General features: G+C 44.5%; 2 protein-coding genes across 3 annotated transcripts in view; one reads left to right on the top strand and one right to left on the bottom strand.

Annotated features, from left to right (window-relative positions):
* LOC131930583 (integrator complex subunit 13) overlaps positions 1 to 23875 on the bottom strand; it is a 79349-nt gene that overhangs the window by 31459 nt on the left and 24015 nt on the right. The gene's annotated exons all lie outside the window — the stretch shown is intronic.
* On the top strand, positions 321 to 23270 carry LOC131930585 (FMRFamide-activated amiloride-sensitive sodium channel-like). Its single transcript, XM_059287134.1, has 5 exons — positions 321 to 475; positions 4844 to 4929; positions 21025 to 22348; positions 22493 to 22693; positions 22840 to 23270. Exons 2-5 carry the CDS (start codon positions 4856 to 4858, stop codon positions 23170 to 23172), a joined length of 1932 nt encoding a protein of 643 aa, XP_059143117.1. The 5' UTR covers positions 321 to 475; positions 4844 to 4855; the 3' UTR covers positions 23173 to 23270.

Raw genomic sequence — 23875 nt, 5'->3', positions numbered from 1 at the left:
CAACAACTGACTAAACAACTGACTAAACAACTGACACAACTGACACGACAACTGACACGACAACTAACTAAACAACTGACACGACAACTGACACGATAACCGATGGTATCGATCTTTGATCCAGCGGGCTCACACATTGACAACACGATGTGTACATGTCTGTGATTGAATCAAATTTGGCCTGTGCTGAATAAACCAATCAATGAAGTGCCACTGTTGTCGATGACCAATGGCGTGGAGGACACACGGGCAGCAGCAGCAGCGAGGGAGGGAGGGAGGGGGCTGGTGTGGTGCCATTACACGGAGTTGCTCTCAAGAAGGCAGAGACGGACCAAACCAGCTTTCTGTCATAAGGTTTAGTTGGGCGTCAAAGCTTAGCTGGTCACATGACACAGAGACCAACAACCTAGCTGTACTGTGCCACCATTGAAGACGTGCTCTGATTTCTCGGCTAGCGGAAGTGGTTCCAGGCGAGGTAAGTGCCAGTCGATGTTGGGACTTGGGTGTGTAGTTGGGTCATAGGCTAGCGGTGTAGTCGCGCATCGCACTTGTTTCGTTGGTGATAGCACATTAATGGCTCTACTCACCTCGGACAGATAACTGGTCCTAGCATAGCTCACACAATTCTTGACAGGTCCTAGCATAGCTCACACAATTCTTGACAGGTCCTAGCATAGCTCACACAATTCTTGACAGGTCCTAGCATAGCTCACACTATTCTTGGCAGGTCCTAGCATAGCTCACACAATTCTTGACAGGTCCTAGCATAGCTCACACTATTCTTGACAGGTCCTTGCATAGCTCACACAATTCTTGACAGGTCCTAGCATAGCTCACACTATTCTTGACAGGTCCTTGCATAGCTCACACTATTCTTGACAGGACCTAGCATAGCTCACACAATTCTTGACAGGTCCTAGCATAGCTCATACGATTATGGACAAGTCCTAGCATAGCTCACACTATTCTTGACAAGTCCTAGCATAGCTCACACTATTCTTGACAGGTCCTAGCATAGCTCACACTATTCTTGACAGGTCCTAGCATAGCTCACACTATTCTTGACAGGTCCTAGCATAGCTCACACTATTATTGACAGGTCCTAGCATAGCTCACACTATTCTTGACAGGTCCTTGCATAGCTCACACTATTCTTGGCAGGTCCTAGCATAGCTCACACAATTCTTGACAGGTCCTAGCATAGCTCACACTATTCTTGACAGGTCCTAGCATAGCTCACACTATTCTTGACAGGCCCTAGCATAGCTCACACAATTCTTGACAAGCCCTAGCATAGCGCATACAGTTCCTAGCATAGGTTATACAATTCTTGACAGGTCCTAGCATAACCCATACATATCCTACTCTACAGATCCTAGCATAGGTCATACATGTCCTAGCATAGTTCATAAAATTTTTACAGGTCCTAGTCTAGCTCATACAGGACTTAGGATAACTCATTATAGTCCGAGCATGACTCATTCAAGTCATAGCATAGTTCATACATGTCCTGGCATAGCTCATACATGTCATAGCATAATACATACATGTCCTGGCATATCTAATACATGTCCTAGCATATCTAATTCATGTCCTAGCATATCTAATTCATGTCCTAGCATAGTTCATACATATCCTAGCATATCTAATACAAGTCCTAGCATAGCTCATACATGTCCTAGCATATCTAATACATGTCCTAACATAGCATTGCTTACTAATGTTTTAACACACTAACTAGAGACCATGTCAGACACGTTTGACTACATCCATCATACACACTACATAGCTGAGCTCACATAATACTTGGTTTAGCTCTGATAAAACCCCAGCTCTAAGGACAATAAACATGCTTTATATCGCGATGCTCCAGTGCTTATAAACATTCACCATGGGGTGGGGGTGCAAAGTAGGTACCCGTGGAAAATGGGGTGGGGTGTTTTAACCGTCTTTATCTCAATTATATCATGTTACTATTGTTAAAATACACGTCACAAGAGAGGGGGGAGGCAGAGAGAGAGAGAGAGAGGGAGGCAGAGAGAGAGAGAGAGAGGGAGGCAGAGAGAGAGAGAGAGAGGGAGGGAGAGAAAGAGAGAGAGAGAGGGAGAGAGAGAGAGGGAGGGAGAGAGGGAGGGAGAGATAGAGAGTGAGGGAGAGATAGAGAGAGAGGGAGGGAGAGAAAGAGAGAGAGGGGGGATAGGCAGAGAAAGAGAGAGAGAGAGGGGAGAGGCAGAGAAAAAGAGAGGGACAGAGAGAGGGAGAGAGAGGGAGAGAGAGAGGGAGAGAGAGAGCGAGAGGGAGAGAGAGAGCGAGAGGGAGAGAAGATAGAAACAATACAATGTTTGCTTTTAAAAACAATGTTGGGATTTGTTCTAGAACCCTTACAGACAGATGAAGGAGTATGTTCTAGAACACTTGCGGGCACCTTACATGATGTAGGGATTTGTTCTAGAACCCTTACAGAATTGATCTTACATGATGTAGGGATATGGTCTAGAACCCTTACAGAATTGATCTTACATGATGTAGGGATATGGTCTAGAACCCTTACAGAATTGATCTTACATGATGTAGGGATATGGTCTAGAACCCTTACAGAATTGATCTTACATTATGTAGGGATATGGTCTAGAACCCTTACAGAATGTATCTTACATGATGTAGGGATATGGTCTAGAACCCTTACAGAATTGATCTTACATTATGTAGGGATATGGTCTAGAACCCTTACAGAATGTATCTTACATCATGTAGGGATATGGTCTAGAACCCTTACAGAATGTATCTTACATCATGTAGGGATATGGTCTAGAACCCTTACAGAATAGATCTTACATAGTGTAGGGATATGTTCTAAATCGCTTACAGAATAGATCTTACATTATGTAGGGATACGTTCTAGAACCCCACAGAATAGAACTTATATCATGTATGGATATGGTCTAGATCTAGAACCCTTACATAATCGCTTACATCAGGAAGGGATATGTTCTTGAACCATTACAGAATAGATCTAACATAATGTAGGGATATGGTCTAGAGCCCTTACAGAATAGATCTTACATGATGTAGGGATATGGTCTAGAACCCTTAAAATATATCTTACATCAGGAAGGGATATGTTCTTGAACCCTTACAGAATAGATCTTACATAATGTAGGGATATGGTCTAGAGCCCTTACAGAATAGATCTTACATCATGAAGGAATATGTTCTAGAACCAGAGCACATGTCTAAATAAACTTGAACTCCACCGTCCTTAAATAACCCACCAGAAGTCTGCTGGAAGGCAAAGATATTCCGAAGCCCAGAGAAATCTTCTATTAAAAGTTATTTATACCTTTTTGGATTCAATTTAGATTCCATTTTTTACAAGAACTCGATGAAAAGCAAAGTTGTCTGTTGAACTAAAATTGTGATGGAAGTTATTTTAGTGCGTTCAAAATCGTTGATTGACGACTCGACTTTCTTGACGTTTTGGTACCGGGGGTGGGGCATGAAATATCAAAGTAATACCGGAAACGGGTGGGGTGGGGCGCTGAAATTTTGTCTTGCCCCAGGCGCCCGCAGCCAGCAATCAATAGCTCTTGTACAAGATTTCAATATGCCGCAGCCAGCAATCAATAGCTCTTGTACAAGATTTCAATATGCCGCAGCCAGCAATCAATAGCTCTTGTACAAGATTTCAATATGCCTCAGCTATTTTATAAAACCGCGTGAGTGTGCCTGCGTGAGTGTGTGCCTGCGTGAGTGTGTGAGTGTGCCTGCGTGAGTGTGTGCGCGTGTGTGTGTGTGTGTGTGTGCGTGCGCGCGCGCGCGTATACTGCAGCTGTATTTACGGCTCTACTTAGCTGTTGCAGCTTCCACGTCTCCTTCTAAAAGCAGGCACGATAAAACACAGTGTAAAACGTCTAGAGTACAAGACTAGCGCGACATCAGGACAAAGAAAACCCCAAACCTAATCGAAGGATTTGTTCATTGTTGAGATGGCTCAAAATCTCATACAATCAGAAACTTTTGTTTCTGGAATGGGAAAAAATACTCCGTTCGTCTAATAAAGTCATGCATAGTGAAAATAAGATCCTGCAATGTTTTGTAGGGGTAATGAAGAAATAAATGTTTTGTCCGGAGTAATGAAGAAAGAAATGTTTTGTCCGGGTAATGAAGAAATAAATGTTTTGTCCGGAGTAATGAAGAAAGAAATGTTTTGTCCGGGTAATGAAGAATTGCATGTTTTGTCCGGGTAACAAAGTAATGTTTTGTCCGGGTAATAAAGAAATAAATGTTTTGTCCGCATTAATGAAGAAATAAATGTTTTGTCCGGGTAATGAAGAAATAAATGTTTTGTCCGGGTAATGAAGAATTGCATGTTTTGTCCGGGTAATGAAGAAATAAATGTTTTGTCCGGGTAATGAAGAAATAAATGTTTTGTCCGGGTAATGAAGAATTGCATGTTTTGTCCGGGTAATGAAGAATTGCATGTTTTGTCCGGGTAATGAAGAATTGCATGTTTTGTCTGGGTAATGAAGAATTGCATTATTTGTCCGGGTAATAAAGAAATAAATGTTTTGTCCGGGTAATGAAGAATTGCATGTTTTGTCTGGGTAATGAAGAATTGCATGTTTTGTCCGGGTAATGAAGAAATAAATGTTTTGTCCGGGTAATGAAGAAATAAATGTTTTGTCCGGGTAATAAAGAAAGAAATGTTTTGTCCGGGTAATGAAGAATTGCATGTTTTGTCCGGGTAATGAAGAAATAAATGTTTTGTCCGGGTAAGAAAGAAATGTTTTGTCCGGGCGATGAAGCAATGTGCCATTCATTAACCTGGAGATGTTTCTGGCAGGTTTCGACTGGAATGTTCAGAAGTCGTGTCCACACCCAGCTAGACGGTCAAGTAAGAAACGGTTACGCCACTGCTAGATCTAGAAGGTAAGTCACGTTACTTCTCCACGTTTGACCTCTGTCACAATCTGGAGCTCTGCAATTCTTATCTCCTACTTTCTCAAGCATGTGGTTTAGAGATTTACAAGAATGAAAGACAAACACTGTAAAAAGATACATAGCATAGATACACAAACAATCGCCCCTCCCTCCAACCCAACCCATTCAAAACCGGCCCCATCCTTCAGCACATTTCTTCAAACAAAGCTCAGACTATCCCCCCACTCCCATCATAAAGCCTACACCCTCTCCCTTCCATTATAAAATTCAGAGACAGCTCCCCCTCCCATCATAACGCCTACAGCTCCCCCTCCCGTCTTTAAGCCCTGACACAGTTCCCCTCCCATCATAGAGTTTGGACTGCCCCATGGTTTGACCATAATCACCCAACAGTTTTTACAATTTGTTGCCTGCCACTTGGACCCAGCACCTAACGACAGTCTGAGATAGACGAATGGGGCAATAATAAATAGTAGCGGTGCTCAGATCCTGATCAATGGGGGATCAGTGGGGCGTCGTGTGGGCTACGTCTTAGTAGTGCCGTGTTCTGCCCCAGTGGTGCCCCGCTCTGCTCCAGTAGTACCGTGCTCTGCCCAAGTAGTGCCCCGCTCTGCCCCAGTAGTGCCCCGCTCTGCCCCAGTAGTGTCGTGCTCTGCCCCAGTGGTGCCACGTACTGTCCTTGTGGTGCCATATAATGTCCTAGTACTGCCCCAGTAGCACTATGTACTGCCATTCTAGATTTTGACTTCTTTAAATATTGAATAACGAACACTTCCAATTTTAAAAATATTAGCATTGCAATTAAGAAAGATACATGTTCGTATGTTATTAGTTTGATAAATTAGAAGTTGAAATGTACAGGGATGGGGGGGGGGGGGGGGGCTAAAAAAATCCATATTTTGTGGTCATCATAAATGGATGGCCCCAAAGTAAAAAATGGCGTCATAAATTGATACCCCCCCCCCCCCGAAGTCCATCAATGGCGCCATAAATGGCCCCCACAGTAAAAGAATGACGTCGTAACTGCGTAGCCCAAAGTCAAATTGACGTCATAAATGGATGCCCCCCCCCCCCTCCCCCCGTCCCCTAAGGCAAGCAATCCTGATGAGACGGACAAGAAATATGTGAGTACAACCCTCTTATACCGCGACTTTACCCGAGGTTACTCCATCATCTACTTCCTGTGATGGCTTCACCCGTCTTCCACGTAGAGCAACAGTTGAAGAGAGAATAAAGGTTGTGAGTTTAGATTATATTCTCTTGTTGTTTGACTGTTAAATCTCGGCTGCTCTGTGTACATCGACACACACCTCATGTCTTCAACTGTACCAGCGCCGCACTTATTACGGTTGTGTTTGTGTCTTTAGTTTACATCAGCGAACAGAATGGAAACAAAGAAGAAACAAAACATCCCAGCGATAGACGCGTGGGCGCTGTTTAAGTCACATGTTTGACAAACTTGTGGAGAATTTGCTGCATATTTCACACGCACTGTCGAACTTATTAACATAAAATATGAAATTCAATTATTTGATAACAACTTTATGATTAGCAACTAACTGTATGCGGTATGTAAATGAGATAATTCGACATAACGTTATGTAAAAAAGCTGTAATCGCCTCCAGGATGGGAGAACGGGTCGGACAAAACTGACAGCAAATGAAATTTACATATACATTTGTAACTCTTTTTTCGTGGAGGATGTTGGGACCCTCAGCATGCCAGTACGTTTCTGCTTCTCAATTCAATTGTCCATAATAATCTATAAAATCGTTTACCAAATTATATAAGGGCATGATTTTATTCAGGTTTTTTTGTGAACTATAGCGCAATGTAAAGCCATGATTTTATTCGGTTGTTTTCTGAACTATAGGCACTATAGCGCCATGTAAAGCCATGATTTTATTCGGTTGTTATGGCCGGCGGTGTTATGGCCGATGGTGTTATGGCCGGCAGTGTATGGCCGGCGGTGTTATGGCCGATGGTGTCATGGCCGACGGTGTTATGGCCGATGGTGTTATGGCCGGCGGTGTTATGGTCAAATGGTGTTATGGTCGATGGTGTTATGGCCAGCGGTGTTTAAAATGGGCATGTTATGGCCAGTTAAAACGCAGTAGATTAAAGCAGCGCACTTTGTCGAGCTGCGGGCATCTAGAGAGACGGTTGCCTAGTGTGGAGAGAGAGACGGTTGCCTAGTGTGGAGAGAAACAGCTGCCTGTAGGCACGACATTGCCACAGCATACAGAAATACTATATTCTTTGGTTACACATTTCTGGACATGACTGTTTTAGTCTAACTTATGTAACATGTCACGGATATACCAATAAGAGATACATATAAGGGAGTTCAAACATTTCTGCTAGGCAGTTTATCAATTGGTTGATTCCAGTTTTTGTGAAGAGGTATTCAAGTAGGAGACTGATGTCTTAATTTTGTCTCCGTGTTTCATTCAATTAAACACAAATCTGTTGTATTCCTCATACAATACAATGACTGACAATTTATGTGTGTTAGGAATTCAAGCAGTCGGTACTTATTTTTATAGGTAGCACTAATACCTAAAACAACTCAGGTAGCACTAATACTGAAACAACTGCGGTAGCACTAATCTCAAAACAACTCTGGTAGCACTAATACAAAAAAAAACATCGGTAGCACTAATACCAAAACAACTCAGGTAGCACTAATACCAAAACAACTCCGGTAGCACTAATACAAAAAAAACAACAACATCGGTAGCACTAATACCAAAACAACTCCGGTAGCACTAATACTGAAACAACTGCATTAGCACTAATACCAAAACAACTCCGGTAGCAGACATACCAAAAACAATGCCGGTAGCAGTAATACCAAAATGTGTAGGTAGCAAGCACTTAGACAACTTCCAATTGCTCCTTGCCCTATCGTTAACCGTTTAAAACACAACAACACCAGCAGCCACTTAAAGGATCTCCTTTAAGCCCCACTCTTTGGTAGACCAGTCAGATATAGAGGCCAGCAAGTGAACCAGTTGATACCCAACTCCATTTCATGGCTTAAAACAACTACATCGTTGACGTTGTAGGACTATCCACCAAAGTACGAGCCACTTATTGCTCAGCCTGATAGCCACACTATTTGAGCCACAATCCACCACTTAAATCAGACTTCATCCACACCCAAGCCTCTCTCAGCAACAAAGACAAAATACGCTATTTCAACGAGCCTTCATCCGCCACTCTCGGAGCCTCCTTTAACCCATTAACAACGGAGCCTAAATTAACCATTGGGGCGCCACCCACCACTGGGCAACGAAGCCACCATCCACCACTGGGTCACCATTAACCACGAAGCCACCATCCACCACTGGGCCACCATTAACCACGGAGCCACCATCCACCATTGGGCCACCATTAACCACGGAGCCACCATCCACCATTGGGTCACCATTAACCACGGAGCCACCATCCACCACTGGGCAACCATTAACCACGGAGCCACCATCCACCATTGGGCCACCATTAACCACGGAGCCACCATCCACCATTGGGCCACCATTAACCACGGAGCCACCATCCACCATTGGGCCACCATTAACCACGAAGCCACCATCCACCACGGAGCCACCATCCACCATTGGGCCACCATTAACCACGAAGCCACCATCCACCACGGAGCCACCATCCACCACTGGGCCACCATCCACCACGGAGCCACCATTAACCACGGAGTCACCATCCACCACTGGGCCACCATTAACCACGGAGCCACCATCCACCACTGAACCCATTAACCACGGAGCCATCATCCACCACTGGGCCACCATTAACCACGGAGCCATCATCCACCACTGGGCCACCATTAACCACGGAGCCATCATCCACCACTGGGCCACCATCCACCACTGGGCCACCATCCACCACTGGGCCACCATCCACCACTGGGCCACCATCCACCACTGGGCCACCATCCACCACTGGGCCATCATCCACCACTGGGCCACCATCCACCACTGGGCCACCATCCACCACTGGGCCACCATCCACCACTGGGCCACCATCCACCACTGGGCCACCATTAACCACGGAGCCACCATCCACCACTGGGCCACCATCCACCACCATGCACCTCGGAGCCACCGTCCACCAAGGAACCCACATCCTCTACTAAACCCACACACTCACCACCCTACAGTTACACTCTGGGCCTTCCTCCAGTAAACAAGACCCTGCGTCTAAAAACGGGGGGGTAGGGGAGGTAAGCGCCAATATTTCATCTGGCAGCAGAGTTATCCCCCACCACATCGAGTGTCCAGCTGCCCCTAGATACGCTCAGATAGAAAATCGAAGCGAAATCTTGGAAGCAATTGAAACCAAATATTTGTCAATTTGGCCAGAGGGAGAAGCGCCTTTTATTTTTGGCCATACAAGAATAGACGGGTTCACTTGTAAGGCTTGAACAAACCTTAATGGAACAAAACACAATTGCATTTTCAAAGGTACCCCCCTCCCACCAAAAATAATTTGGTAATACATTAAAAACATGTTATTTCATTATTGAAAGCAAAGGTATTTTTCTTTTTTGGCGATATAAATAATTGTAAAATGGTGTGTCTGAATGACGGATGATTAGCATGACAAATCAAATAACAATGACATGTAACGCATGACAAAAGGCAGTGAGATTTACGACGAGTACAACAAATTAATTGGGGGGGGGGAGATTAACAGAGATTGAAACTGACCAACGTTCGCTAATGGACATGGGTCACACCCCATGCCGCAGACCATGTGACCAGTGTCATTTTTTTTCCCTCGGACGGCTGGGGTCAAGCGGTGACGTGAGCTGGTGGAGAGGGGGGGAGGGGTGAGTTTACAAAGTAAACTAAATCAATGTCGATAGGTACACAGATACAAGGTCGCAGATAAGTACTCAATCGGTGACAAAGTCGGAGCACCCCGCCCCCCCCCCCCCCACTCCACTTTCCCTTCTTTTTTTTTCTTTTAAGAATATACTGCTCAGTTTGGGACTGGATGACTTTATTCTTGTGTAAAAACTGACTAGACTGATACTAGTGAAGTTATGTACTTTAAGCATTCTAGACACAAGCATGTTCTACTGACGCTATTCTCTTGAATCTACAAGACAAACATATTGTGAAGAGCATAAATACAATTTTCCGCGATGCTAAACTTGAGTTACATAGTGGAAGGAGAATTCTAAAGCCCAGGGGAAAACTGTTGAAATATTCTCAGACATAATCCACACAAAAATTGAATTTTCATCGCATTGAATTTAAAAACCGTCAGGTAAAGTCGATTTTGTGTGCTAAAGATAAACGAATTCAATTCAGTTTACATTTGATTTAGGTCTAACAACCATACAGCTCGTAGGATTAATAACTTCCTTGTACCTCAATTTATCATCACATGACCCCAAGACCTTGTACTATAAGTTCCCATAACTCTACATTACCCCTGACCTGGTACCATAAGGTCCCACCACTCTCTACATTACCCCTGACCTTGTACCATAAGGTCCCACCACTCTCTACATTACCCCTGACCTTGTACCATTAGGTCCCACCACCATTACCCCTGACCTTGTACCATAAAGTCCCACCACTCTCTACATTACCCCTGACCTTGTACCATAAGGTCCCACCACTCTCGACATTACCCCTGACCTTGTACCATAAGGTCCCACCACCATTACCCCTGACCTTGTACCATAAGGTCCCACCACTCTCTACATTACCCCTGACCTTGTACCATAAGGTCCCACCACTCTCTACATTACCCCTGACCTTGTACCATTAGGTCCCACCACCATTACCCCTGACCTTGTACCATAAGGTCCCACCACTCTCGACATTACCCCTGACCTTGTACCATAAGGTCCCACCACTCTCTACATTACCCCTGACCTTGTACCATAAGGTCCCACCACTCTCGACATTACCCCTGACCTTGTACCATAAGGTCCCACCACTCTCGACATTACCCCTGACCTTGTACCATAAGGTCCCACCACCATTACCCCTGACCTTGTACGATAAGGTCCCACCACCATTACCCCTGATCCTTGTACCATAAGGTCCCACCACTCTCTACATTACCCCTGACCTTGTACCATAAGGTCCCACCACTCTCTACATTACCCCTGACCTTGTACCATAAGGTCCCACCACTCTCGACATTACCCCTGACCTTGTACCATAAGGTCCCACCACCATTACCCCTGACCTTGTACCATAAGGTCCCACCACCATTACCCCTGACCTTGTACCATAAGGTCCCACCACTCTCTACATTACCCCTGACCTTGTACCATAAGGTCCCACCACTCTCTACATTACCCCTGACCTTGTACCATTAGGTCCCACCACCATTACCCCTGACCTTGTACCATAAGGTCCCACCACTCTCGACATTACCCCTGACCTTGTACCATAAGGTCCCACCACTCTCTACATTACCCCTGACCTTGTACCATAAGGTCCCACCACTCTCGACATTACCCCTGACCTTGTACCATAAGGTCCCACCACTCTCGACATTACCCCTGACCTTGTACCATAAGGTCCCACCACCATTACCCCTGACCTTGTACGATAAGGTCCCACCACCATTACCCCTGATCCTTGTACCATAAGGTCCCACCACTCTCTACATTACCCCTGACCTTGTACCATAAGGTCCCACCACTCTCTACATTACCCCTGACCTTGTACCATAAGGTCCCACCACTCTCGACATTACCCCTGACCTTGTACCATAAGGTCCCACCACCATTACCCCTGACCTTGTACCATAAGGTCCCACCACTCTCTACATTACCCCTGACCTTGTACCATAAGGTCCCACCACTCTCTACATTACCCCTGACCTGGTACCATAAGGTCCCACCACCATTACCCCTGACCTTGTACCATTAGGTCCCACCACCATTACCCCTGACCTGGTACCATAAGGTCCCACCACTCTCGACATTACCCCTGACCTGGTACCATAAGGTCCCACCACTCTCTACATTACCCCTGACCTTGTACCATTAGGTCCCACCACTCTCGACATTACCCCTGACCTGGTACCATAAGGTCCCAGCACCAGTTCCCCTGACCTTGTACCATTAGGTCCCACCACCATTACCCCTGACCTTGTACCATTAGGTCCCACCACCATTACCCCTGACCTGGTACCATAAGGTCCCACCACCATTACCCCTGACCTTGTACCATAAGGTCCCACCACTCTCGACATTACCCCTGACCTTGTACCATTAGGTCCCACCACTCTCGACATTACCCCTGACCTGGTACCATAAGGTCCCACCACCATTACCCCTGACCTTGTACCATTAGGTCCCACCACTCTCGACATTACCCCTGACCTGGTACCATAAGGTCCCACCACCATTACCCCTGACCTTGTACCATTAGGTCCCACCACCATTACCCCTGACCTTGTACCATAAGGTCCCACCACTCTCGACATTACCCCTCCCCCTGACTCCCCTCGCACCTCCACACTTGTCCCCCCCCCCCCCCCCCCCCAGCGAGTAACACCCTTCAGATTCCCCAATTACAGCGGTAAACTGCGATCTTCCCTAAACGGCCACAAGCAGCGGTGAATCAATATCTATTTCTTCCACTCTCCCCCACCTAGCGCCCATCAAATACGTACTAAAACGTCCCTCAAGTGACACAACTCAAATGAAATAGGAGAGATCGAAGCTCCACGGGGGTCGTAGGGCCAAAATCAATCAAAGTTCATAAAGCAAAGGATGACGCGGATGTTGCAATATTATGTAATTATTGAGGTACTGGAGGTAGAGGGGGGGGGGGGGAGTACCAGATAACTCAATATACGTTTTACATTGTTACCGTGTGCAGGGGATGTTGTTTTTTAGGTGGGGAGGAGAGGGGGGGGGGGTTAAAACCAAAGAACGGATTCACCAGTCCGACACTTCTGGGAGTTGTGTGACCATTGATTGAATCAGAATCCGTGTCTTCAATGCCTGGACAGAGATCCAGTATTGCCATTTTACTATCTCGGGTTCTCAGTCCACCCCGTTGTTTACATTGTGTTTGCACTGTCTCCCAGACTTTACTTAAAGTACATCGGAGATAGCACTATAAAAAACGACTTGAGAAGCGGGCTCAAAGGCTTACAGAGATTTGTTTTTTAAAGACATTTGTTGTTTGCCCAGCCATGTTTATTTAACTTCTCTTGTACAATTCCATTCTTAGCTGAACATGACCTTATCAAATTTGTGCGCAATAAAATGTTCCCAAACCCCTCAAATTTGTGCGCAATTAAATGTTCCCAAACCCCTCACATTTGTGCGCAAATTAAATGATCCCAAACCCCTCAAATTTGTGCGCAATTAAATGTTCCCAATCCCCTCACATTTGTGCGCAAATTAAATGTTCCCAAACCCCTCAAATTTGTGCGCAATTAAATTATCCCAAACCCCTCAAATTTGTGCGCAATTAAATGATCCCAAACCCCTCAAATTTGTGCGCAATTAAATTATCCCAAACCCCTCAAATTTGTGCGCAATTAAATTATCCTAAACCCTTCAAATTTGTGCGCAATTAAATGATCCCAAACCACACAAATGAGTGCGCAATTAAATGTTCCCAAACCACACAAATGAGTGCGCAATTAAATGTTAAAAACGCATGTCATGTGCTCATTTAACAAGTTTGCCTCCCTCCATACTAAAAGCAATTAACCTTGGTTGGCTAAGTGAATCAAATCCTAATAGCCCGTGCCAATCACAGAACATCAAACACAGTCCACACACATTAATGCTGATTCGCTTGACTAATTTTATTTTCTACACACATTTAAATTGACACGGCCCAGTTCTATTCCCTTTTTGAAATCATTGAACATGGGATAATTGTTTAGACCGCCATAAAGCTACTTCTGGTTATCGGTACTAAAAAAATTATATTGTATCAACAAAAAAGGTATCCGCTGAACGCGTTATTATGGGTGTTCAGGGTCTAAAAACTATATACGTAACAGAGTTGTTTGTTATTGCGAGCACATAATAAACCTGTCAGACAGAAGTCAAATATGCTTGTTCCGCCATTAATCTCTATCTTAAACCGTAACATCAAACATCCTTTACACGAGTCTAACAAACGTTGAGACTAAAAACTCGCTTCCTATCTCAAAGGTCAAGTCACCATTTGGCGTTCTATTATTTCTCCAACACCTCTCGAGTCAGATGACTTACAAAAAAAAAAAAACCCTCCCTTTAAAAGCCCCCAGAGAACGGAGCCGAGCTAATCAGACAGACTCCACCAAATGTATTACCAGCCGTATGCTGGGCCGCATTGAAAACACCGAGGACGGTGAGATCGGCAATCTTGGCGGGGTCAAGAGGGGGTCAAATAAATTGCTGCAGCCAGAGAGTCACGCCCACCGATGATTTCCTTGTGTAGAGATGAGCTCGGGGATTTGGTTGCGACTACAAATTTTTCATTGCCTGCCAACGCTGGGACGGTATAATGTTGTAGACAGGGGCTGGGCGGGCCCCATAAATAAGCTCGTTCTGTCGCTTTAGTCATCAAATCATTAAGGAAAGGGGGGGGGGATGACAATGGGTCGGGGAGATCGGGTGTTACAAAAGTTTCCAGAACATTCATCCATTGCCCTGAACGGTCAGTGGGGCCCTTCGTACATGGAGGTTGGTTAGACTAAAAGATGTTGGGGTTGGTCACATTAAAAGATGTTGGGGTTGGTCACATTAAAAGATGTTGGGGTTGGTCGCATTAAAAGATGTTGGGGTTGGTCACATTAAAAGATGTTGGGGTTGGTCGCATTAAAAGATGTTGGGGTTGGTCACATTAAAAGATGTTGGGGTTGGTCACATTAAAAGATGTTGGGGTTGGTCACATTAAAAGATGTTGGGGTTGGTCACATTAAAAGATGTTGGGATTGGTCACATTAAAAGATGTTGGGGTTGGTCGCATTAAAAGATGTTGGGGTTGGTCACATTAAAAGATGTTGGGGTTGGTCACATTAAAAGATGTTGGGGTTGGTCGCATTAAAAGATGTTGGGATTGGTCACATTAAAAGATGTTGGGGTTGGTCACATTAAAAGATGTTGGGGTTGGTCACATTAAAAGATGTTGGGGTTGGTCGCATTAAAAGATGTTGGGGTTGGTCACATTAAAAGATGTTGGGGTTGGTCACATTAAAAGATGTTGGGGTTGGTCGCATTAAAAAATGTTGGGGTTGGTCACATTATAAGATGCTGGGGTTGGTCACATTAAAAGATGTTGGGGTTGGTCACATTAAAAGATGTTGGGGTTGGTCACATTAAAAGATGTTGGGATTGGTCACATTAAAGGATGTTGGGGTTGGTCACATTAAAAGATGTTGGGGTTGGTCACATTAAAAGATGTTGGGGTTGGTCACATTATAAGATGTTGGGGTTGGTCACATTAAAAGATGTTGGGGTTGGTCACATTAAAAGATGTTGGGGTTGGTCGCATTAAAAGATGTTGGGGTTGGTCACATTAAAAGATGTTGGGATTGGTCACATTAAAAGATGTTGGGGTTGGTCACATTAAAAGATGTTGGGGTTGGTCACATTAAAAGATGTTGGGGTTGGTCACATTAAAAGATGTTGGGGTTGGTCACATTAAAAGATGTTGGGGTTGGTCACATTAAAAGATGTTGGGGTTGGTCACATTAAAAGATGTTGGGGTTGGTCACATTAAAAGATGTTGGGGTTGGTCGCATTATAAGATGTTGAGGTTGACCAAAGATCTTGAGGCTAGCCAAACTATAAGTTATCGGAGGTGACTAATCTAAAAGTAATCAGGATGACCATCCTAGAAAAGTTGAAAGCCACTCCAGTCAAATGGAACAAGCATATAACCCGGATGTAGCTACACGTCAGGAACTGAGTCCAGACCAACATTTTGGTCTTATGTTAAAACATACAAACCGTTCTCACACTTGAGATCATAAGCTAGACCAAGTCTTGTGGCCACGTGAACACACACACACTTCGACACACACACGCACACACACCTAGCCACACGAACACCACAATAACGAACACCTCGGCACAGAAACATATCGCCACACAAACACCTCGCCACACAGTCAAACACCAAAGTTTTAGACAATAGAAAACGGCGGGCGACAATGTTCACACCAAGATGTGGTATACAATTATTACAGTCCAGGCTGAGTGCAATAAATACGGACAGCTAGCCGTTCCGGCTAGGCGTGGCTCTGGTCATGTGTTAGTTACAACGCTGCGGTTTAAACACTTCATAATTTCATAAATAATAACATTTCTTTTTGTTCCTCCATTTAGTTTTACCTTACAAATAGTTTTCTTAAATCCCAATACTTGAATATTTCTCCACCATCATCAATAGTTTTGACCCAATCCCCCAACCATCCCCCAAATAACCCTGATAAAATCCCTGTATATCTTGCCATAGTCCTATAAATCCCATTATTTTACGTTTTTGCAGCATCTCAATATTTGGGTAAACACCATTATTTACTTGCCACACCCCCATAAAATCTCATAATTTTCTTGCTTCTTAAGATGACGACTGAGTTTTGGCTGCGGGGTGGGAAGGTGATAAAAAAAAACCCTCCCCCAAATCGAATCGAATTAATGCGGTAATTTGTGTGTAAAAACTTAGCGGAACTCGTTACAATTCTAGATCACGTGCGGCGCCCGGTCGATAGAAGACCCGGCTGCCGCATTTAGAACGGACGAATTTGAAGCGGGGAGGATTTAACTTACAAATCTTTGTGACGTCCAGATAGACCAAACTCTAATGTGTCACGCTGGCTGGAAGGGGCGGAGGGGGGGGGGGTATAGGGAGGGATTTAAACCTTATCTGGCTTTAACATGAGTTTAAAAATGGGGGGGGGGGATGGGAGGTGGAGGTTGGGGTATAGAAGGTTTTTTTTTTTTTTATATTGAGCAAGAAAATGTTTTTAGTGTGAGTTGATTAAAGAAGCAAGCACGGTAGAATGGTTCCACTCACGAAATATTGCACACGGACGCTCGTGAAAGAATGTGATTATGTTAGCATTGTCTTTGTAGGATTCACTATGAGAGGTTGTCTGAGGGCAGGGGTGTCTAGGGTTGTTTACGTTCAACACTGTAGACTGATAGAGTAGGCATGAAGTACTAAATGGTTGCTACAGACTAGTAGCATTTGAGGTTTTTTGTCTGTGTATGTCATACAAGAGATTCAGCGTTTTACTGCCGTGTTTACCCACAATACCAACAGCTGCGTGGCTGTCTCATACAAAATATTCAACCTTTTATTGCCGTGTTTACCAACAATACCAACAGCTGCGTGGCTGTGTCATACAAAATATTCAACCTTTTATTGCCGTGTTTACCAACAATACCAACAGCTGCGTGGCTGTCTCATACAAGAGATTCAAGCTTTTATTGCCGTGTTTACCAACAATACCAACAGCTGCGTGGCTGTCTCATACAAAATATTCAACCTTTTATTGCCGTGTTTACCAACAATACCAACAGCTGCGTGGCTGTCTCATACAAGATATTCAACCTTTTATTGCCGTGTTTACCCACAATACTAACAGCTGCGTGACTGTCTTACTGAAAACACGGCAAAATCAGGGGATCCAAGCATTTCATTGGCGTCAGAATTCAGACGCACCGGTACAGTTTTAAAAGAACTTTACAGTAAATGTGTAGATTTATTTGACTATTTGAAAAGCGGTGTTTTTCTTTTTTTTTATTCTACCGGTTTTCACCGCGGTAATGTTTTATCCATGACTCCAACCTCCTCTTCTCCCCCCTCCCCCACCCACTTTCCAAAATAGATTTTCTGAAAATCTGTTTTGAAACCGAATCGGTGAGCGAGTATTTTTCATCAATTCAGGGAGAATTGCCAACAACAATAGGAGATCACAAGCGCCAGGCCGTGAAAATCGTACAGGGTAAGTCCTACTTTATCATTGTATTCTAGCTTTTCTTCTTACACAAATGAGAACATTACAGCGTCAACTGGCTATTTTTAGAAGGGCTAAAAAAAAGAGTCTGTTACAGGGTCGGCTGGCGGGTAATGGCCCCCGCTAAATATAGCAGCTAGTAGCGTTATGACCAGACTAATGAGCCATTGTTTCTGCTGTCCTACAGTCAGGCGCGAGGACCGTGTAGAAACACCGACCCATGCTGGGATGTAGTGGGGGTTATTGGGATAGTGCAAGTAGATCAAGTTCCTAGCGGAAACTTTCTTAAACTCCTTCAGGTGAAATGATGGACCATAATGAGTTCCCCAGCGGTGCAAATTTGCCAGCAGTAGCTAGCAAGTAATTGGATGTTGTCGATATAAAATGTACTCATGCCGAGACCACACTTGTATGAGTGTGTGAAGGAACACGTATTTTGTCTTACAGCTGTCAAGTTTAAAAAAAAATTCCAACGTTAGTTTTTAGCGTTTATTTCATGAAACGGGTCTTTAAGAAATAGCTGTAAAAAATTAATTGTATATTGGCTAGCTATCACACACTACTGTGCTTCCGTGTAAAACAGACAGAATAATCCAGGGAGAAAAAGGTGAAATTGTCATTAAAGTTTTTAGTTTATTTTTTAAGAGGCAGACATAACATTTAGAAATAAGCTAAAAAAAAGTTTTTGGCAGGGGTTAAGCTGCCCCAATGCTCCACCAAGATTTGCCTATTTTGCCTTAAACTATAGTAACCCACAGACTTGAATACAAAGCCCAAAGGAAAATCGTGACGGCTTTTTGTCTTGGTCCCTGCTGTCAATGCCGTCCTACGCGCTCATGGCCAATAGCACGTGGATTTAGAACATGGACATAGAAATACTCTATTAGACACACTATTTTCCTCAAAGGTACTGATATATACAAGACTTTTGACGCCAGACCGCTGTTCTATTGCAGTGTGTTGACTAGATCCATGCTGGGAAGACCTAAGATGATATGAAGATGGTCAACACTCAGGGATGAATGTTAATTCCACTACTAAAGACAGGAATCCTTAGCTACACAACTTTCCTTATTTATTTTTATTTCAACAGAAACACAAACAGCGAGCACCAGTCCAAGACTCGCTCTAGAAGGGACGGGATTAAAACAAATAATGCCAGGACTTGAGAGCTTTTATCTGACTCTACGGCGGGAGGACTTCTGGAGACAGGACCACGGCCAAATATGAGCCTCACGGAGACCAACAGGACAGGACCACGGTCAAATATTAGCCTCGCTGAGACCAATAGCACAGGACCACGGCCAAATATCAGCCTGAATTAGATATCAAAACGATAGGACCATGGCCAAATATCAGCCTCAATTAGATCGAGAAGACATGACAAGTGCCAAATATTAGCCTCAATTAGATATCAACACGATAGGACCACGGCCAAATATTAGCCTCACTTAGAGCAAGAAGACATGACAAGTGCCAAATATTAGCCTCACAGAGACCAACACGATAGGATCACGGTTAAAATATCCGCCTCACATACAGCGTGGCGTCAAGAACTTTGTTTCGGCGCCCCTTAAGATAGAACCTGCACTACTGCTGAGTATTCCATGACTGCTAAAGTATGTGCACTTAAGATAGAACCTGCACTACTGCTGAGTATTCCATGACTGAAAAAGAACGTGCACTTAAGATAGAACCTGCACTACTGCTGAGTATTCCATGACTGCTAAAGTATGTGCACTTAAGATAGAACCTGCACTACTGCTGAGTATTCCATGACTGAAAAAGAACGTGCACTTAAGATAGAACCTGCACTACTGCTGAGTATTCCATGACTGCAAAAGTATGAGCAATCTAACCAATTCTAGTGAAGCTGCTCTGGATATTCTTACGTAAATTTCGGTGAGGTAATACTGCAAGAAGTATATCCAATAATACAGAAAATATAACCGACACCATGGGAAATTAGATATTACTAAATAATTACCTATGTGCATTTACCGAAACGAGACGTTGAAACAAAATCCCCTAAAGATTTGAGAACTTAATATTGTCGCTACAAAAAAATTCGACTGCTGTCAAGTCCCCCAAAAAATAAAGACTAGTTCTTTTAGGATTTTAGCGGAATTTTCCTTTCTTTTTTTTTTTTTTTTTTGAAGATCTGAGTGAATAAAGGTTGTAAAAATATAAGCTGTCAATAAACCGTGTCACCGTTGCTAACTGTAGCCCCAGAGAGTCTTGTCTCATTTATTTCCCACTAACTAGTTCTGTCACACACGCCACAAGATGACGGCCTCGGGTTTATCCAGTCATCTATTTCATCCCAGCTCATTTAGAGATGGTCCCTCGCTCGTGTTCGATATGAACAACCCGAGAAAAACAATCTGACACGTGTTAGATATTGCTGTACATTATCTACGTCAGCTTGAGATGGACATTAAGACGTGCGGGATATTAGGCTAGAACAAATGTACACAAATATACACAAATGTAGGTAGATGTTGCTGTACATTATCTACGTCAGCCGTGAGATGGTCACCAACATATCTAGAACAAATATACACTGTATGTAGATATTGCAGTATGAAGTACGAGGTTTAGTTGACTAGAGGTCATGACGGGAACAAATAGTGGGGTGTTACTGCCTCTGTCATGCTATAACTTGATGGAGCTCATGCACAGACCCACCTCAGTGTTAGTTCTCCGTCTATCTCTCGGTTAGATTTTATGGCTAGAATGTAAACCTCCACCGGTAACTTTGGCCAATATCGGGGGTGGGGGAAACGACAACATAGCAGAGGCTGGCTGGATAACTTAGTATGTGGTGGGGTGGTCGGCGTGCTATGGGGTAGGGTTGTCAGCGTACGTTTCTCAAGACTGTTTTTCTTCCATTAATAAACAATTACATTAACATAAAAACTGTCAGTCTCTTAATATTCCATTGAACGCAACAGCTTAAAAATATTATAAATATAATAGCAAATAGTATACATATTATACCAATGTCTTATTGTAAGAGAATAAAGACGAATGTCCAATTAAATAACCGAGCATTACTAGTACTACGTGTATATGTTTCAAGTTAGCTTCATCTTTTATTTCTTTCCCAGGGAATCTGCACCCAGCTGTATGAAATATGCGAACACCCACCCGATGGCGTCCCAACACCCCTACATCTCCACACGCCAGCGAAACTACAACAACCACTGCCAGAACCTGCAGGAGTATGACAGTCAGACCGTCCTCGGCATCATCGCCGAGCTGGGCTCTGAGAGCAACGCACACGGGCTCGCCAAGATCGTCACCTCGCGAGACACCAAACGGAAAGTGATCTGGGCCTTGTTGGTCATCATTGGCTTCACGGCCGCCACGCTGCAGCTGTCGCTGTTGGTCAGGAAATACCTGCAGTTCCAGGTGGTCGAGCTGTCAGAGATCAAGGACAGCATGCCGGTCGAGTACCCCTCCGTCACTGTCTGTAACATAGAACCCATCTCCCTGAGGAAACTGCGGGAGATACACAGTCGCGATACAACCAAAGTCATACAGAAGTGGTTGCATTTTTTGGACATAGTAACCTTTAATGAGCGGGCGTTTATGAACAGTATCCGAGCGTTCTACGAAAACCTGGGAGACGAGGCTAAAAAAATCAGCCACGATCTCGGTGATTTACTGATACATTGCAGATTTAACAGAGAGCTGTGCTCCGTCCAGAACTTTACATCGTTTTTTGATGGGAACTATTTTAACTGTTTTACATTTAATGGGGGGCAATTAAAAGATAAACTACAGATGCACTCAACAGGACCAGAGAACGGACTGTCGCTAGTTATATCTGTAGAAAAAGATGACCCCATACCCGGTACGTATGGCGTATACAACTTTGAAAACAATATCATGCACAGTGCAGGGATAAGGGTGGTAGTCCACGCTCCTGGTTCCATGCCCAGCCCCGTAGATCACGGCTTTGACATCCCACCGGGATATTCATCGTCTGTAGGTCTCAAAGCTTTGCTTCACAGCCGCTTACCTGAGCCGTACGGCAACTGTACAGAGGGGTCCCTGCAAGGCATGCACACGTACAGAAACACCTTCTTCGCCTGCCTGCAGTTGTGTAAACAAAAGCTCATCATAGCCCGCTGTGGCTGCAAGTCTTCAGCCCTGCCCGACCTGCCCAACGTTAACGTCTCCTTCTGCGGCGTCATCTCAAACTGGCTCGGGTTTTTCATGGAGGTGAGAAAGATGAACATGAGCGAACCTCCGCTCGTCCCCATCCCCGCCCTCGAGTGCGAGGAACGGGTCCAGCATGAGGTGAACAACGACCGGGCGTACGAGGCGACCTGCCAGTGCTACCAGCCGTGTAGCGAGACGTCCTACCTCAAGTCTGTGTCCTTGTCCTACTGGCCACTCGAGTTCTACCAGGTCAACGCAGTGGAGGTAAGTTTCTATCAAAGCTCTCCTAGCCTTTCACACATTACTTTATTAAGCTATTCACTATCAGCTACGAAGATATAAACTGTTTCTGTCTGTTGTAAATTTTTAAATACAAACAATTACATAGGGTTTTCCATTGTTCCCCAGAAATTTTTCGGCATAAAGGATAATTCAGGCAAGCAAAAATTCATGGAAAAGGCTTTTAAGATTCTAGACAAACAACGAAATATAACACAAACCCCAACCAAAAAACTAAGGACGGCGCCGGATAAGAATCAGAGGAAGGAGGCTAACGAAGCTTCAGACTACATTCGACAAAACATGCTCAGACTAAACATATACCTGGAGGTAAGTTATCCGCCACGGGTCATTTAATGTTTGGTGCATCAGAATTTAAATGGGAGTTGGGAGGGGCATGTTTTGATTGATTTAGTCTTACATTGATTGGTTACAATATATTTTTTTCTCACCTGGCTTGAAATGTTTGTCCCCAGGACCTGAGCGTGGTAGAGTACCGGCAACTTCCGGCTTACGGCCTGGCCGATCTGTTCGCCGACATAGGCGGCACGCTGGGCCTGTGGATGGGGATCTCCGTGCTGACCATCATGGAGCTGGTCGAGCTGGTCATCCGCCTGAGCGGGCTCATGTTTAACGTGGAGAAGAAGGGCCCGCCGCCCCCCAAACAGGCCAGCATCAGGAAACACGTCGGCTACCAGACGTCCAAAACAAACGCCCATTTATACAGGGCTGCCACGCTGGAGAAAAACTACCCGGATCCCTACGCCCCTGAGACCGACTTCCGGCGGGGTGCTGACGCTACCGTATGATAGCTGGCCTCGTGTGGGAGCCCCAGCTACTTGTACATAAGACTCACGGACCAAACTCTAAACAATGTCGCCAGAACACTCCTAGGCCCGTCAACACTAACGGCAATACAAAAGACAGAAAACAATGTGTGGAACAGATTCGGATTGTGAGACCAGTTGTCGTGAGACCGGTTGTCGTGAACCTTTCACCAGAGTGACTGGACTTCTGGTCAACACTGTGGGCTGGCCAATAGTAATGTGGCCCTGGTAAAGACACCAAGGTGCGTTACGTCAACTGTGGTCCGATATGTGGACCACAGCAACAACCACGTGATCAAATCTGTCATATGGACCACACCAAAGTGTCCAGCGACGGCCAAAGGACCAAATGTTATCATAACGGTGACAAAGGTGTATAAGGGCTGTGCTATGGTCCATGGACGAGCCATATGGTTTGATTAAAGAAGTGAGCACTTCTCACTAGAGTGTACCACGCTGGACAATTTGCTCAACTTGACAACCAACTCAGATTCTTCTCTAGCAATAGCTACAAGATTTATATTGTCATCATTCATGTCTTAGATGAAATCGTCTTCCGTACATATTTATTGAAGCACAATGCAAATATATTAATTTCCCTGCCGTTCCCTGTCGGCTCCATCAAACTGTCCCCTCACTCTGTACAATATTGCATTAAAGTGTACGTCCCGTGTCATCTCGTCTT

This window comes from Physella acuta, unplaced genomic scaffold (assembly GCF_028476545.2).
Source record: "Physella acuta isolate Inbredline_101_S28 unplaced genomic scaffold, ASM2847654v3 ptg001807l, whole genome shotgun sequence".
Lineage (NCBI taxonomy): Eukaryota > Metazoa > Mollusca > Gastropoda > Physidae > Physella > Physella acuta.
Note: the sequence above shows the minus strand (reverse complement) of the source record. Positions and strands in the feature narration are given on the sequence as shown.

Excerpts from the sequence above, each read along its gene's own strand:
- LOC131930585 (XM_059287134.1), top strand. The coding sequence starts at position 4,856 with ATGTTCAGAAGTCGTGTCCACACCCAGCTAGACGGTCAAGTAAGAAAC. Across the intron at positions 22,349-22,492 it reads ACCAGGTCAACGCAGTGGAG|AAATTTTTCGGCATAAAGGA; the intron begins GTAAGTTTCTAT and ends ATTGTTCCCCAG. Across the intron at positions 22,694-22,839 it reads GACTAAACATATACCTGGAG|GACCTGAGCGTGGTAGAGTA; the intron begins GTAAGTTATCCG and ends GTTTGTCCCCAG.